The 14661-nt window shown below is 40.7% G+C and overlaps 1 protein-coding gene across 1 annotated transcript in view; it reads right to left on the bottom strand.

Moving 5' to 3' along the window:
• Positions 1-335: 335 nt before the first annotated feature.
• TAFA4 (TAFA chemokine like family member 4) overlaps positions 336-14661 on the bottom strand; it is a gene marked incomplete at its 3' end in the record, with an annotated part of 69400 nt that continues 55074 nt past the window's right edge. The window contains exons 4-6 of the mRNA XM_083869285.1: positions 6503-6658; positions 3201-3325; positions 336-347 (exon numbers count right to left, since the gene is read on the bottom strand). Of these exons, the coding sequence (XP_083725411.1) occupies positions 336-347; positions 3201-3325; positions 6503-6658 (293 nt within the window). The remainder of the gene's footprint in view (positions 348-3200; positions 3326-6502; positions 6659-14661) is intronic.

Below are 14661 nucleotides of genomic sequence, written 5' to 3' on the forward strand. Positions count from 1 at the left end.
CACAAGAAGCTCAGGTGTGTTATTCCACAGTTTTCAGCCATGTCTCAGATCCCTGAAGAATTGAGAATCCTCGAGATCCTTGAGAATCCAAGGTGCATTTCAGGTAGAACCAAATCTCCTTGTGTTTTCTTGTGAAATTATAATGTTCCACTGAATAGCAAAATCCAGGTTCAGGAACTGCAGCCACGGTCGAAAGGAGAAGTGCTGTCCTTTTTCCCAACTCCTTTGCAAGCTCAAAGGATTAAGACAATAACCTCTTGACAAAAAGGGGTCTCTGTGTAACAGCCAAGGAACAGTTCCAGAGTTCTGAGAGTGACCCTCAGCATTAGCCTTTGCTACCGTGTTACCTATAAAAGAAGAGGAAAGAGTTACTAACACAGAATTGACAGAGAATAGGGTGATATCAAGTGCATTGTTACTGCAAAAGAACTGTGCACACAAACAGACAATGAAGGAACTTGTCCCAGCCACATCTTTATACACAGAGAAACAGAATCTCTGTAGAAATGTTAATTACACTGTTATTTGATAGCATGAGGGGGATTTGCAGATAAAGAAATGGCAGTTCACCATCAAATTTGCCACCAACATCTCCTGGAAATTTCCTATTTTGCTTTGCTTCATGTCATTCCCAACACCACTTGTGCCTCCAGCACAAGTGTGGGATTTACATCCCAAAGGGCCATTCATGCAAACTGCTGCCCATTCCCAGAGGTCCATCCTACCAGGGAACCAGGGACCAGGCAGCACACGGGGAGAATAAACTGTTCTTGCAGCAGAAATGTCCCCCAGACAGCAGAACTCCCCCAGGACCCTGGAGGGGCTGCAGGAGTGTGTTCAAGCCTTATTGCACACACAGGGCACAAACCAAACCGCTCTGGCTGCACACTGAGGAGGGTCCTGTTGGATTTCCTGTCCTGGAAATGGATGAGAACAGGCAGCTGGAAGGAGGAAAGCTTTGTCAGCTCTGCTCTGCAGTGTCTACATGTGTCACAAAACTAAACAGACACTCAGCATAGAGAAGTTTTTATCTCCTTCCCTGAGGGAACTGATGGAGGATGCAAATTCCTCAGCTTTGCACATTTTAACTGTCCCACTCAGACACTAACTATTCATCTAAATACTGAGTAGTGTCAGCAGTCTCCTGTGCTTCAAATATTTTAGTTACACTGCTTTTACTTATTTTCAGAAAATGAAAAGATAGAGGACTTAAAATTGATTAAATGGTATTTCCTCTCTCAGTGTATAATTAACCTGTGGAAGACACTGTCCCACGTAGCACTGATCCCAGGGTCTTAAAAAGCTCTAAAAGTTGATTACAAATTTAAATGGTAATGAGATCATCTCTGGTGCATAACACAGAAAAAAATTAGTATGGAATGGATCTCAACTATTGTGTTTTAGACATAAGGGAGTTATTAAATTGGAAAAAATCATGGATGTTTACACTTTCTGTAATTGTCCCAAAGGGTTTTGCTGAGTCTGATTTGAGCATCCCATTGCTGAGGCTCACAAGGGGCTGAACAGTTTGGGCTACTGGTCTGACAGTTCAAACAGTCCTCTTTGTGTAAAATTTTAATAATATACCTAAGAAGTATTTTGTTTATTGATCTGACCTTTGGTCATTTTCAAAATAAAAATATGAGTTACACCATTCTTCCCTTTTACCTATGACAAGGGAACTTGTCTTTCCATTCTGTTTTCCTTACTTCTGTCCACAGGAAGAGGCAGCTGCATGAATGAGGATTTGACACCTCAGGTCCCCAGTCATCAATGCCAGCATAAAACTCTTTGTTCTGCCCCCCACCCCTCAATACCTGTCAAAGGTATCAAGGATGATTAACCCTCATTCCATGGCTAATTAGCCTGACTCATTCTTCTCCAATAAGGTCCTTTTGGTATAAATTGTCATCTCTCTTCTGGTATGTCCAGAGATGAAGCTATCTTGTACAATACCTAGAGCTCCTAATTCACCAGTCTCAACCTGCAGTGTGATGCTACAATGCTACTCCTTATCTACAAAGGAGTAGTTAAAAATCAGAACTGGGGAAAAACTGAAGGGCTGAGGGTAACCTTTATCTTGCAATAAGTGAGTCCCAGTTACCCACATTGATTGCAGAGTCTATCAAATTGCAGCTGCAGTGGCCACCACAGGATCCAGGCATTCTATAGAACACGCATTTGGCATTTGCTAAGGAACACTGGCCATTGGAATCACAGAAAGGTTTGGGCTGAAAAGGTTCTTGAAGGTCTTCCAGTTCCAACCCCTCTGCCATGTACAGGAATGCCACTTCCTCTGTGCCACTGTGCAATGTCTGCAGACCACCACAGCTGTCAAAAAAACATCCCATTTCCTCTCACCCATCCAGAAAATTAGTGCAGTTTCCACTCCTCAGAACAGCCTTTACTGAACAGCATTTGGTGACAGTACTGCTTATTAACTCAGGCTGTAAACTAATGAACATTCTTTCCCAGCTAGAGGAGGCTGTAAAGGGAAAAGCTGAGCACATGTCTCCCCTTGCTATTGCCTGCTAAAGACTCCTGGTTTATGATGTATTTAGACATGCAGTTTGCTGTGACTTGTTGAACTTCAATGCACTCAACTCATTTTCAATTGTCAAGCAGACAGAGGACATGATATTTTCTCTCCATTAATTAAGAAATAAGATGACATAGCAAAGGTTTGGTTCAAATTTAAAAAAAAAAAAATCATGCCAGCTACAGGGTGGTCTGGAATTAGAAATATTCTGAACCAGCCTGATTTCCAGTGGTGCTCAGTGTGGCACAGTGGCATCAGTGCAGGTTCCCAACAACTCCCAAGCCAGGCTGCTACTTTTAAAAGACAAAAGGCTGTCCAGTACAGGAATCTAACTTTATGTGACAGTGGTAAAGGTCTTGGATTTCTGTACTCAGCCTGGAAATTGAAGAATTGGTTCTGGAACATCATTATCCCTCTAGCACTGAGCACAACAAAATAATTTCTTTGGCTCACTGAAGACTGAATCAGAACCACTTTCAGTTTGACTGCAGGAGTGAAGGGGCAGTTCTGACCTAGTACATCCTCTCTGAGAACAACTACATTAATCACAGCTTTCCAAAACTCTGAGAAGGCCAAGACTGGTTCTCACACCCACATACACAACGCAGTAAGAGCAGTCAGCAGACTGGCACCTTTAAATACAGGTGATCTCTGTACTTGCCTTTGTGGTTTTGACTTTATTTCCACTGCTGCAAGACCAACCTGAATAGTCTGGTAGCACTTTACAGTCCTCTCCATCCAAACAGGGGTTCATGTGACACCACCACTTCTGCAGGACAATGGAAGCTGGAAAAAAATGAAGCAGGAAGGAGAAGCAGGAAGGAGAAGTTATCTTTTTTAACATTGCTGTTTGTTTGCAGGGAGGTTGTCTGTTCAATTGCTTGATTTCAAAAGGTAGAAACAACAATTACTGGTTTAACAGTGAATTACATGGTGGTTAAAAAGTGGCTGAACACTTCACCAGCCCTCAGAAGGGTAAATGCCACATGTAAATGGTGAAGAGGTAGGCACCACCAGAGGCTGACTCCAACATTTGAATTGACCTCTGGAAGAGCCTTTCCATTTCCACTGACCACAAAAACAACTTGTCTCTGTCATTTGCATCTTCAGCCAAGTACCTGCTGTAAGGGGGAATGAAGCTGAGGCTTCTTGTTTAACCCATGTATGCATTTGGGAGACTGGACAGAGAAATGCCAGTTTCTTCCTTCACTGGGTGAGAAAATAGAATTGCACAGAGATGTAAACCCATGAGGTCTGTCAGCAAATACTGCAAGTAAGAATGGGGAAACCTCTGGAATGCACTAGAGTATGAGTTAAAGATCTACTTGCAGTCACACTGCCACTTTTGCAATATGTTTTGGAAGGCTTCAGTTGTACACCTTAACTGGGCAGATTTAATAATTTTCTACCCTTAAGCCAATTTCTATTAAGACCCTGCCTATTACTTTTAGAAATGTAGTCATGGCTTTATAAACCTGCTGTTAACAACAGCACAGACACCTGCATGTATTTCTCAGTTTGCATTTCTCATTTTTCCATTGCTCATGGCACACATCAAATCCCAGAAAATTATTATGAAATGTATCAGTACGCAATCCTACATAATCTATATTGGATTTCAAAATAAAATATGGCTTAAAATGTTGATTCAGCTGGTCTGCATTATGCTACTGTGTGCACAAAATATTGAATCCTATGCCTTAAAAGATCACACATTCAGAAGAGAGGAACAAAAATAATGGAGTTCACTTCTTGTAAAGCACTTTTTTTTTCCCTTTTAATTTCAAGACATATTTGTTCTTCTGCAACCTTTAAGTTAGGGTGTCAAGAAGGCAAGCTGACATCAGGATATTGCCAAAATCTTCATTCAATTACTTTTGTTTTGCACTTTTACTGAAAAGTGTTATGAAAAAATTCACTTCTGGAACACTGCTTTGGCTTTTATAAACTAATCTTTCAGCCTTACAACATTACAAAATAAATGTATGAAATTCCACCAGTCAATTGGGTTTCAGATCATTTGCTTTGATACTGATTGATTGTGGACATCAGGTTGTGGACAAAAAAAAAAAAAAAAAAAAAAAAAAAAAAAAAAAGGGTGAAACCTGGCTGTGCTTCCTGGGAGGTGAGAAATAATTTCTGATAAGGTCAGTAAGGATGGAGTGAAAAGCACCCAGAGAAGATGGCAGCAGCCAACAAGGCTCCTGGCACAGAGAAAAACAGACAAAACAAGAGAGTGTGGGGTGGAAAGAGGCACCATGACCCTTCCTGGAGGAGTGGGAGTGAGGAATGCCAAGCCACAGCTCTGCTGGGGAAATGGGCTGGGTGATCTGAGGTGGGAACACCAGACACCAACCACAGCAGTGAGAATTGCTGCCCTAGTGCAAATGATCACCACTGCTGGATAAGACCTGAAGTTCAATAAAAATAAAAAACAGCTACAAGCAAAATGCTTTATAAAATCTCTTTTCTTTTTGTTTTTGGTTGGAAAACTCTATGCTTTGGGTATATTCTTCCCTTTAAACTCAGGAAAAATTAGAGGCAAATTAAACAAGCCTGAATTCAGGACAAAGGTGCTGGACAAATACCCTAAATATCTGTATCAGTCTGCAATATGCAAATTCAAGAGCCAAACAGTTTCTTGCTTTCACCATGTAGGAGTCCACTGAAGGGTATGTGTAGAGTGGGAGAAAACACATCTAATCTTGAGGATAAGAAAAGAGAGTTACAGTTTCTGTGCTGCAGCAACTCACTGTAGTCCCAAATGCTTGCAAAAATAAGCAAAGCCTGCTAAAGCTTACCCACACAAAAAAGGTGTGAGAGGGAATCAAAGGCTCCCACTTTAAAAGTCAAAATCTCACATTCATAATATTTTATTGCACTTAATTAGAACGATACTTGAAGAAAAAAAAAGCAGCTATAAAAGTCCTTCAGCAACTGTTGACTGAATCAAGATTCTGCAGTATTTATATATTTCTGCCACAGAATGGCAGTGTCAACTTCGCAGCCTTTAAGTGAGTTTAAAATAATGCCCGACTTCTATTATCTGTTAAATGTAAAAGTATTTCTGCTATTTGATGTGTCGTCTAAAAATGCAGAAGACACTTCTGATGTAACAAGAAAACTCTCTAAGAAAACGTCCAGTTAAACTTGACTGCATTGCTGAATAATAAAGCATAAAAACACTACACCTCAAAAATATATTTTTTAAAATCCACTCTTTAAAATATCTGTTTTGACAGCTTTATAATAGGCAAAAAAAAAACCCTTAAACAATGGATACACGTGTATTTAGAGTTTTATGTCTGACACTGAATATTTCTGAATATTAGATTAGAATTGGACTTTGAAGCTTTTTGTTTTATATTTAAGCGAACAGGTTGCAATTTTATGTGTAAAAGAATGAAAACGGGATCTTGCTTATGAATTAATGAAATGAGGGATTTTGGTACCTTTAAGATTAGAAAAAAACAGTGTATAACAGTGTATCTTGAAGTAGATTTACTAACTTAACAAGAGCAGCAACCTCTACAAAAATAAGCATTTTAAATGGGCAATATCAGATGTCCCAGCACCACCTGCATGCCCAATGTTAGGGCTGCATTTTTTAACCAGCGAATTTTGAGCCAAGCTACTAAGTCTTAAGACATCTGGAAGAGTTAATAACATAATCTTGAATTTCCTGGCTTATGCTGTTTCCAAACTAGTTTTAGAGGAGAATTCTTGTGTGAAAAAAAAAATTAAGAAGTTTTATTGGCACAAACCTGAAATGGGCCAGCACATACATTAAGAGGATTAATTACACCGAGATTTATGCACAGGCTCATTATCATCAACGCCCAGAGATGTTTCCAAAAATTAACAAAAGGAAGGATTACGCTCTTTGAGGCAGCAGGAAGTCAGACATCAAGGAGAACAAACTTCTCCAAAAAATCTTAACCAGGAGGGAGCAGAGCCTCTCACCTTCCACACAGGAGGGCTGAGCCCGCGTGGTCCCGGCCACCTGCCCCGGGAAGCAGGAGCACTTCACGGTCTGGGAGCGCTCCTCGATCCGGTTCTTGTTGCAGCACCTGTGCACGGCCACCACCTCACACGTGCCTTGCTTCACCTGGTGCTGGCCTGGTCATTCCAGAGGTGAGGGGTGGAGAGAGAGAAACACGTCAGTGCCTTGAGGAGGAGGAGGAGGTTGTGCAGCCCTACAGGATGCTGGATCTCCCCATTGCCGGCTTGAACCCCAGGAATGCAAAGAAGCAAAGTGTCTTGTAGTATATGGCTCGTTCCCTGAGTTTATATACTATTTTTTCTTATAAAATTAGTTTTTGTAAATCAGTTTTCCAGTCCATCTTCCGTCACCCTTACAAAGCCGTAGGGAGAAGAGCAGGTTGGAGTGTTCAGTTAGAGGATGAAGGCAAAAAGAACGGAACACGCCCCTCTTCCTTTGCCTTCCTGACATCCATCAGGTTTTATATTTAATTCTTTCCCTTCATAAATGGACACAATAAAGGGCATAAGGGATTTTACAGCAAGTTGCCAAAATGCTGAAGATAACATAAAAGTACCTTACAGAGCCACTGTAATAAGTTTACTGGTAGACTCCAACTTTTCATGCAAGTACCTACTACCCATAATATTTAATACAAGAGAGACCTCTTAAATAGTCGGGAAACTTTTTAACACGTCAACAAATAAGCACTGCTTGCTGTGCTTGTCATCACAGACAGGCTGAGAACAAGGTAGGCTGTAAAGTTGTCACGAATAGTCAAGTTTTGTCCAAAAGGAAAGAAAAATAACCACCCGAACTGTGTGGATTTTTTCAGTTCCCTCCCAGACCATTCTGGACAAACCTCTGATAAATATTGTGTCCTCCTGCTTTTCTCATGATTCACTGTCCTCTATTTCTCCAAGTTTATTTTCCCCCTCCCTTTCTCTTCCTTGCTCTTGCCTTCACACCTCACCTCACTGCTCCTTGCAGCTGATCATTTTCCTGCACTGCCAAACTTCCTCTCCATCCTGCCCAAATCCTCTCTAAGAAACTCCACAAGCCCCTCAGCTCCTTGCATAAGTCATTTCCATGTCCTCACTTCCCTGAACAGCTTTCAAGTGCTTCATCTTGCGTTTGTCTTGTCTTGTTTAGAGTAGAGCCTTGGATGGCTCTTATCTCTGTTTGTAAAGCACCTTGTAAATTAACAGCACTACAGAGCAGGGTGAGTTATTTCATAAGAGAGCGAGACAGAGAGACAACACTGAGGATAATAAAAATAGTCACCATCAAAGCAGCTCCAAGTGTGAGAAAAGAGACAGATATGGGTGTAGGTGTGGCTGGTATCAAAGGCACAGAGAATAAAGAGATGCAGGAAGGGAGAGAACTCTTCAAAACAGACAGTCCTCCAAGCAACAAACCTGAGAATTACCCTGCTCCCTTCCTCACTCCATGTTTGCCCTGTTTGGAGGTTTTTGTTTGGATATTATGGGTTGGTTTGGGGTTGGCTTTTTTTATTATTATTTTTTACAGTATCTGCTGCTAACTGATATCAGGCACAACATTACAAACAAAATTTTACTGAGGGATTAAGATCACTGTAATTTTTGTGCAGAAAATGTTATGACTTGATAAGGTGTGAAATCTCAACTTTCAAAGAGAGTTAGCAATGCAATTTAGGCTTCTATGGAGGTTCTTAAAAAATTAAATACATACATATAACTTTTTTTTAAAAGTTGGCTTGGCAGTGTTCCTTACTGTTTTGGTTTCACAAGTATTTCAAGCACAGCTGAAATACTCATGAAAAAACACTTGGCTGCCTGAATTTTGTTGCCAAATTTGTATTCATAACAACCTCAATGGACAAGAAACTATGCATATTCAATCTTGAAGTGGAAATGTAGTGTTCTACTTGAGCACTCAACTTTTAAAAAAAATTATATATACTGAGATTTTGTTGCTTTACTTTTTTCCTTTTTTTCCCCTGAGGACAAAGCTACACTACTTTTAAGCAAAATGTGCTACAGTAGAAAAATGCATAAGGTATTTTACAGCAAGTTGGCAAAATGCTGAAGATAACATAAAAGTGCCTTACAGAGCCACTGTGATAAGTTTATTGTCAGACTCTGACTTTCCATGCAAATACCTAATACCCATATAATAATAAACTGCTACTTGTCAGGAGGACAGCAGCTTCTCTCTAATTCAGTATGGGAAACAAATACACAAAAGAGAAAATAAATTTGCCACTTCTTCCCAAAGTATTGTTCCTCAAAATACCTGACGTGACAATGCTTGGAGAAAAGGTGGCACAAGTTCTGACAGAAAAGATTCTGTAAAATGAGATTTTTAATTTAAGAGTGGTTATTAATTTAATGAGGTTGTTTATTTATTTATTAAATAAATTTAATATTTATTTAATTATTTGTTTTTTAGTGCTGCAGCCTGAATCAACACTCTTTGGAGTAAAGAGTAGAAAATGCTCATTGGTTTCCTACAGTGCTCACTGTGGTGCTCCTGCATTCACTGGAATCAACAGCAAAGTTTCTATTCACTTCAGGAGAGCAAGGTCAGAGTCTGGTTTGTCTCTTGAGAATGAGATTTTATAAGGGAAGCAATAAAAAGCAAAAATTCTGAGCTTCTCAGGCCACATATTTGTGTTTCCCATGTAACTCATCTGAAAGACCAAGTGGCCAGGTCTTGTCCTTAGTCAAAGTCACTATTCACCAGACATCAGATGCTGAGACAAGAGAAGAAACCTTTTTTCCAGGAGGTACATCATAAGAATGGACAAGATCCAGCTTCAAGGATCAATATGTACCTGCAGGGATGTCTATTTTCCAGCTCAAATCCTGCTTCCTTTAGGTGAACAGTCCTGTTAAGCCAATACCAAAGGCAATCAAACACACTGTCCCTGAGTATACAGCCCCAAAAACCTGGGGCTCCCTTTCAATTATCTTGTTTGACTTTTAAAGCAGTGACACTGCTGCCCTGGAGTGCCAGGAGTCAACACACACTGCTGTTTGCAGAAGGTGAGATTAAGTTTCCTCATGAAAGCAGCCCTTGGTGCAGGAGCTGTTTTTCTGTCACATTCCTGTTTGGCAGCTCCACGAGCAGGTAAGGGAAGGATGTAGCCCTTGTTTTCTGCCTGAGATGTTTTGGTTTTCTGGAATTCTTTTCTCAAAGAAAACAAGAAAAGTGTTTTTGTGAACTGTACTTTGTTTTCATTCCTTTTCCTAGGAGGGATTTCTTCTTGAGGTCCCTCTGGTCTGACCAATGTGATTGAAGAAGTTTCTTACAATCAAATTGGTCTGTGTAAAGAAGTATATTAAAAAAAAAAAAAAAAAAAAAAAAAACCACACATCCCAAAAATAAAAAAGTTGTTTTCAACCTTCTAAAGTCAAAGTCTGTGTCATTGTACTGTACAGCAATATCAGATGGTGTCCCCTCTTCATCCCTTGGGAGGAGTGGGATGCCCAAGTTTGAAAACAGCCACACGAGGGAAGGCAGCACTCCCCTCCCTCATCCCTAATGCACAGCTCTTATGGAGCACAACAGTGGAGGCACTAAACAGCCACAGACATCTGCATGCATCATTTGCATTAATTGGATTGCCCTTGTAATAGTCTTTCCCCTCCTACACGCTCACATCGATATTTCCTCCTGCTTGTTCACACACATCCTGACACTTTTTATGCTGTTGAGCACCATATGAATTTCTCCTTAATATTCAGACACATCTGTGAGCAGGTGCTGAACAAATGCTGGGGGTTAACGTGGTGCCTTTCGGTCCTGTTTTTGCCGGTGTTCAGAAATCTAGAGGATAAACACTCATTTGCAGAGTGTCTTTCACAGGTAAGAAAACTCACAGAAAATCTTAACCAGCCCTAACTCAATCTATTCCTCCCTAGATCTACTGAAACCTGTTGTAGCTGCATTCAGCAGCAAAAAGAAAAAATATAAGAATTCTCTCCTGTGTGTTTTAACATTCATCTTGCACTAAATAAACCTTCATCTTGGGTTTAGTGTACTTTAGTACACTTAACATGCAGCTGAGATTATACTGACAGAAGCACTCAAGAAACACCTTAAAATACTTTATAATCAATGGATTCTCCAGAAGCCAAGTCATTAGAGGAGCAGGGACTGAAGAGTTTTTAAAATGTGAAGATCACAGTAAGTGAATTCTATGCTGGACACATCAGGAAAGCCATTTCAGGGAGAAATGCAGTGAGAGAGGGGGAGAAAAGCTGTGGGGAGCAAAGCCCATAAATTCATAGCTCATCACCTATAAACCTATTCAGACCTGCAGCTTAAGGGCTGTCAGTGTTTGCAGTTGAAATTCAGTTACATCTTCCCTTTTAAATAAGAAAACTGTCCAGAGGGACAAACCTTTTATCAGCAACACCACCACACAACAGCCTCTGCCACAGAGCAGCTTCTGCATGTTGAAGAGTGAACATGGGCCAGCCAGGCAGGGTGGAGGACAGGGGATGAGTGCTGAAAACCATGTAGCTCTGTGTTTCCTCTAGCCAGGAGTTTGGCACTTGTGTTGCTATCCATGTCCTAATTTCTTCACAGCTCTGCTTCCCCAGAAACCCCAGTGCTGTTCTGGGACACACTTTCTCTGTGTCCCAGTACCAGGCACAGACACAACAGGACAATGCTTCCCTAATGGAAGCAACCCCCAGAATACACCCTGCTATCAATGTTGCTGCCTTCCATAAGGAGATACCTGCAGGTAACAACAGCCCTCAGGTCTAGAATGATCCTGAATGGCCTCAAGGAGTGGCCACACGAAGGTTCTGTGACCATTTATTTGCCACCTGTAGGATTTTCATCCCAGGAGAAGGTGCTGTGTAGAGTTACAAGACAACCCCTCTGGAAGTTCAGAGAACACAGACATCATCTCTGAAGAACAAGAAAATACAAACCAGGAAGTCATTAGGCTTGGACATTACAAACCAGCACAAGTGTTGTGAGTAGAGTTGACTCAATACTCACTACTGAGCTGTTTATTCTCAGTGGTGTTCTTAATATTCTCTGTATTATTCTTAATGTTTTTTTTCAACAAACATATTTGACAAGACCTTATTTTCACTTTCTTCACAGAAGTCAGAGGGCAGGTACTCAATTAATACTTCTAAAACTCTTTGAAATGCTCAAAAGAAAAGAGGGAAATACAATTATTGTTAATAAAATATCAGACATGGTAGTGATGCACTTCAAAACCACAAGGAACTTATCAAAGAAAGAAAGAGGCTTTCAGAAGGTTGCTAACCAATTCTGTCCACATCCATTTCATCTCTGTGACTAATTCTGATCACTCCCAGGGAGTGAGTGCTGTCTCAATGCAATATACATGCAGGCAGCATGCCTCTACCAGAAATCCTGAACAACCACCTCTTCTTTTAATTTCTTGGCTAAGAAACATGAGGAAAAGACAGATTTAAAGGGAGTTTTTATCTCTGTTTCATAATCTGCCACCTCTGATGAAGAGAGTTGCTATGCTGTGGAGAGCAAATCTGGAGTAGGATGAGCCCAGCTCAGCACATTCCTCAGAAAAGCCTCAAAACCAGTGAGCTTGGTCTGCACAAAATCAACTGCATCATTTATTTAAAGGGTAAGAGGATGGATGTCAATAGGAGGATGAACAGCTATGGAACTAAATATTGTAGACAACATTAAGAGAAACAAATTAGTTTAGAAGTCAGCACTGATGCTGTTTGGAAGAGGAAAGCACTTAAAGAAGCTTGGTGCCAGTTCATCATCTGCCTTCATCTCATGCTGGCTTTTGCTTACAAATACATGAGCATGGGAAGCACACACCAGAAGGCAAATATTGTTAGAAAAACACAAATATTAGAGGAAATAACACTTGCTATTTTTGGTATTCTTCACCAAACATATTTACAAAAACCAATCCGGCTCACGTGGCAGGTTTTTTGAGGGGTAAAAGGGGAAAAGGGGTATTTCTAAAGATGACAGCTCTTCTAAAAAAAAAAAAAGAAGCTAAAAGTCAGTTGGAAAGTAAAATTTACACACCATGTTAGAGGCTGAGAATATCAGCAGAGCTTTTTCTCTACTACCATTCCATCAGCTACTGGATTTTTTCACAATTTCACATTCATGTCACAAGGTTCTATCTTAGATGCTCTCCTCCTTCAAGGATATACAGTATATATGTGTATACACACATACACTTTCTCAGAAATTGCCTCCGAATACACAAATCAGTCCAGTTCCACTTTTAAAGTTCAACCTTTTCACTTATGGGCAGTCAGGGAGTGCTCAGAGATAGTCCAGAACTGCCACAAAAGCCCAGTTCAGCTGTTCGGGATAAATAGACAAGAAATATCTTCCCATAATCACCTGCCTGTGATAGTAGGAAAAGTAAGATGTAACACACAAAAAGAAAATCAAACAAAAACAAACAAAAAAAGGAAAAAGGAATTGTGTTTGCTAACCATTACTCTTACAATCCTCAAATACACTGCAGGATTGTGATTTCTAGTGCTAACATCTGTAAGAAAAAAGCAAGCAAAGATACAAACATTTTCCAGATGTAGGAATAGAGGTTGGAGCTTCCACAACGTGCAGGTTTCAAAGCAAAGAGTTTTTCTCACAACTTATGAAGTTACAGATTTTGCTCCCATCAAGACATTTGTGCTGTTTTCCTTGTGGAAACCAGCAGTGTGGAATGTGCAAAATCACAATCAAGATTTTAACTGAAGAAATCAGGGAACCAGCCCTGAACCACTTTAACTTGTTTCAGGTGAGAAGTGACACGTGGGGTAGAAAAAAAACCTCTCAAAACAAGCAACTAAGTAAAGAGGAACACCAGGGGTACAGTAGGTGCACCTCTATATTTGAAAATAGGTGAGTGCCCTCAAAGCCTGATAATGAGACCCACGGAGTTAATGAAATCATAACCCTTCAGAGCAGGTGGAGGAACCTGCTGACACAGCTGGAGAGAATCATGTAGCACAGTGAATTCTGCACTGAGTGTCAGAGGTCACATCCATATGGAGATTAAAGTCCCCTGGAATAAGGAGCACGGGTGACCTTAGATCAGACACAAGCACAGAGACTCCTCTAAGGCACGAAGTATTAAATCTGAGTGGTCGATAAATCAAAACAGCTGAGAAGGTGCTGGAAATAAGGGAGGGGAGGAGGGAAAAACTGCTGCAAACAGAAAGGTGGATGGAGGAAGGGTGACCTGGAAGCAAAAGCAAATTAAGACATGAGTGTCTCTATCTCCTGGGGGGCTCGCTGGAGTCGATCAATGAGGGCTGCTGCCTTTCAGCTGGGCACCAATATTCATCCTGGTTCCAGCACACACATCACTTGTGCAGACAAAATCCAAGAGCACAAAACCTCACAGGGCACCTCAGAGCAAAGCAGTGTTAATAATTTCCTAAGGGGAGCTTCCTACTGTGGGGCTATTTTAGGTGAGGCAGAGGAGAAAATGCAAAGGAAAGATTTGGTTTTCAATCATAACTTGTAGCAAATGAGCAACATTGTGCTCTCTAATATAGAAGTATTTCCCAGGTGTCCCATTAACACTCAACTCCTGCTATTACACACGGACCTCTATTTTTCTCTCATTTGTTCCTTCCTTCACAAATTTATCATGAGAGAAAGGGAAAGAGAATGAAACCAGCTCCCTGGAGAGATTTCTGCTTGCCTGAAGAAAGCAGGTACACACACATCCATACAGGCCAGGCTTATGGTTACTCACCACTTTGTAAGCAAAAATTAAATTTTCCGCCTCAAGTGTGAGAGCTGATTTCCTCTTAAAACAGGGTTGTTCTTGCCACAGGAAAGAAAAAATAGCATATTTGGGACCACAAACTGAGAAAGGCAGTCCTATCCACATCAATAATGAAGCCATCCTGCCCAAGGTGCCACTAACACGGCCCTTGCAGGCACCAGCAGCTCACTGCCAGTCTCAGGGCTGTGCTTGTTGTCTCAGAGCAGTTTATTGCTACTCATCTATGGCATGGCAGAAGTTCATTTAATAGCATCATAATCTTTAAGAAATTTTTAAAAAAAAAAAAAACACCTTTAAAGTCTGTCCCATCCATGCAACAAAATATATTTTGAGGATTAAGCCTTGTGCCTTTCTGAGCATTCCTTCATC

The sequence above is a fragment of the Zosterops lateralis genome, assembly GCF_965231275.1.
Source record: "Zosterops lateralis genome assembly, chromosome: 11".
Classification (NCBI taxonomy): Eukaryota; Metazoa; Chordata; class Aves; order Passeriformes; family Zosteropidae; genus Zosterops; species Zosterops lateralis.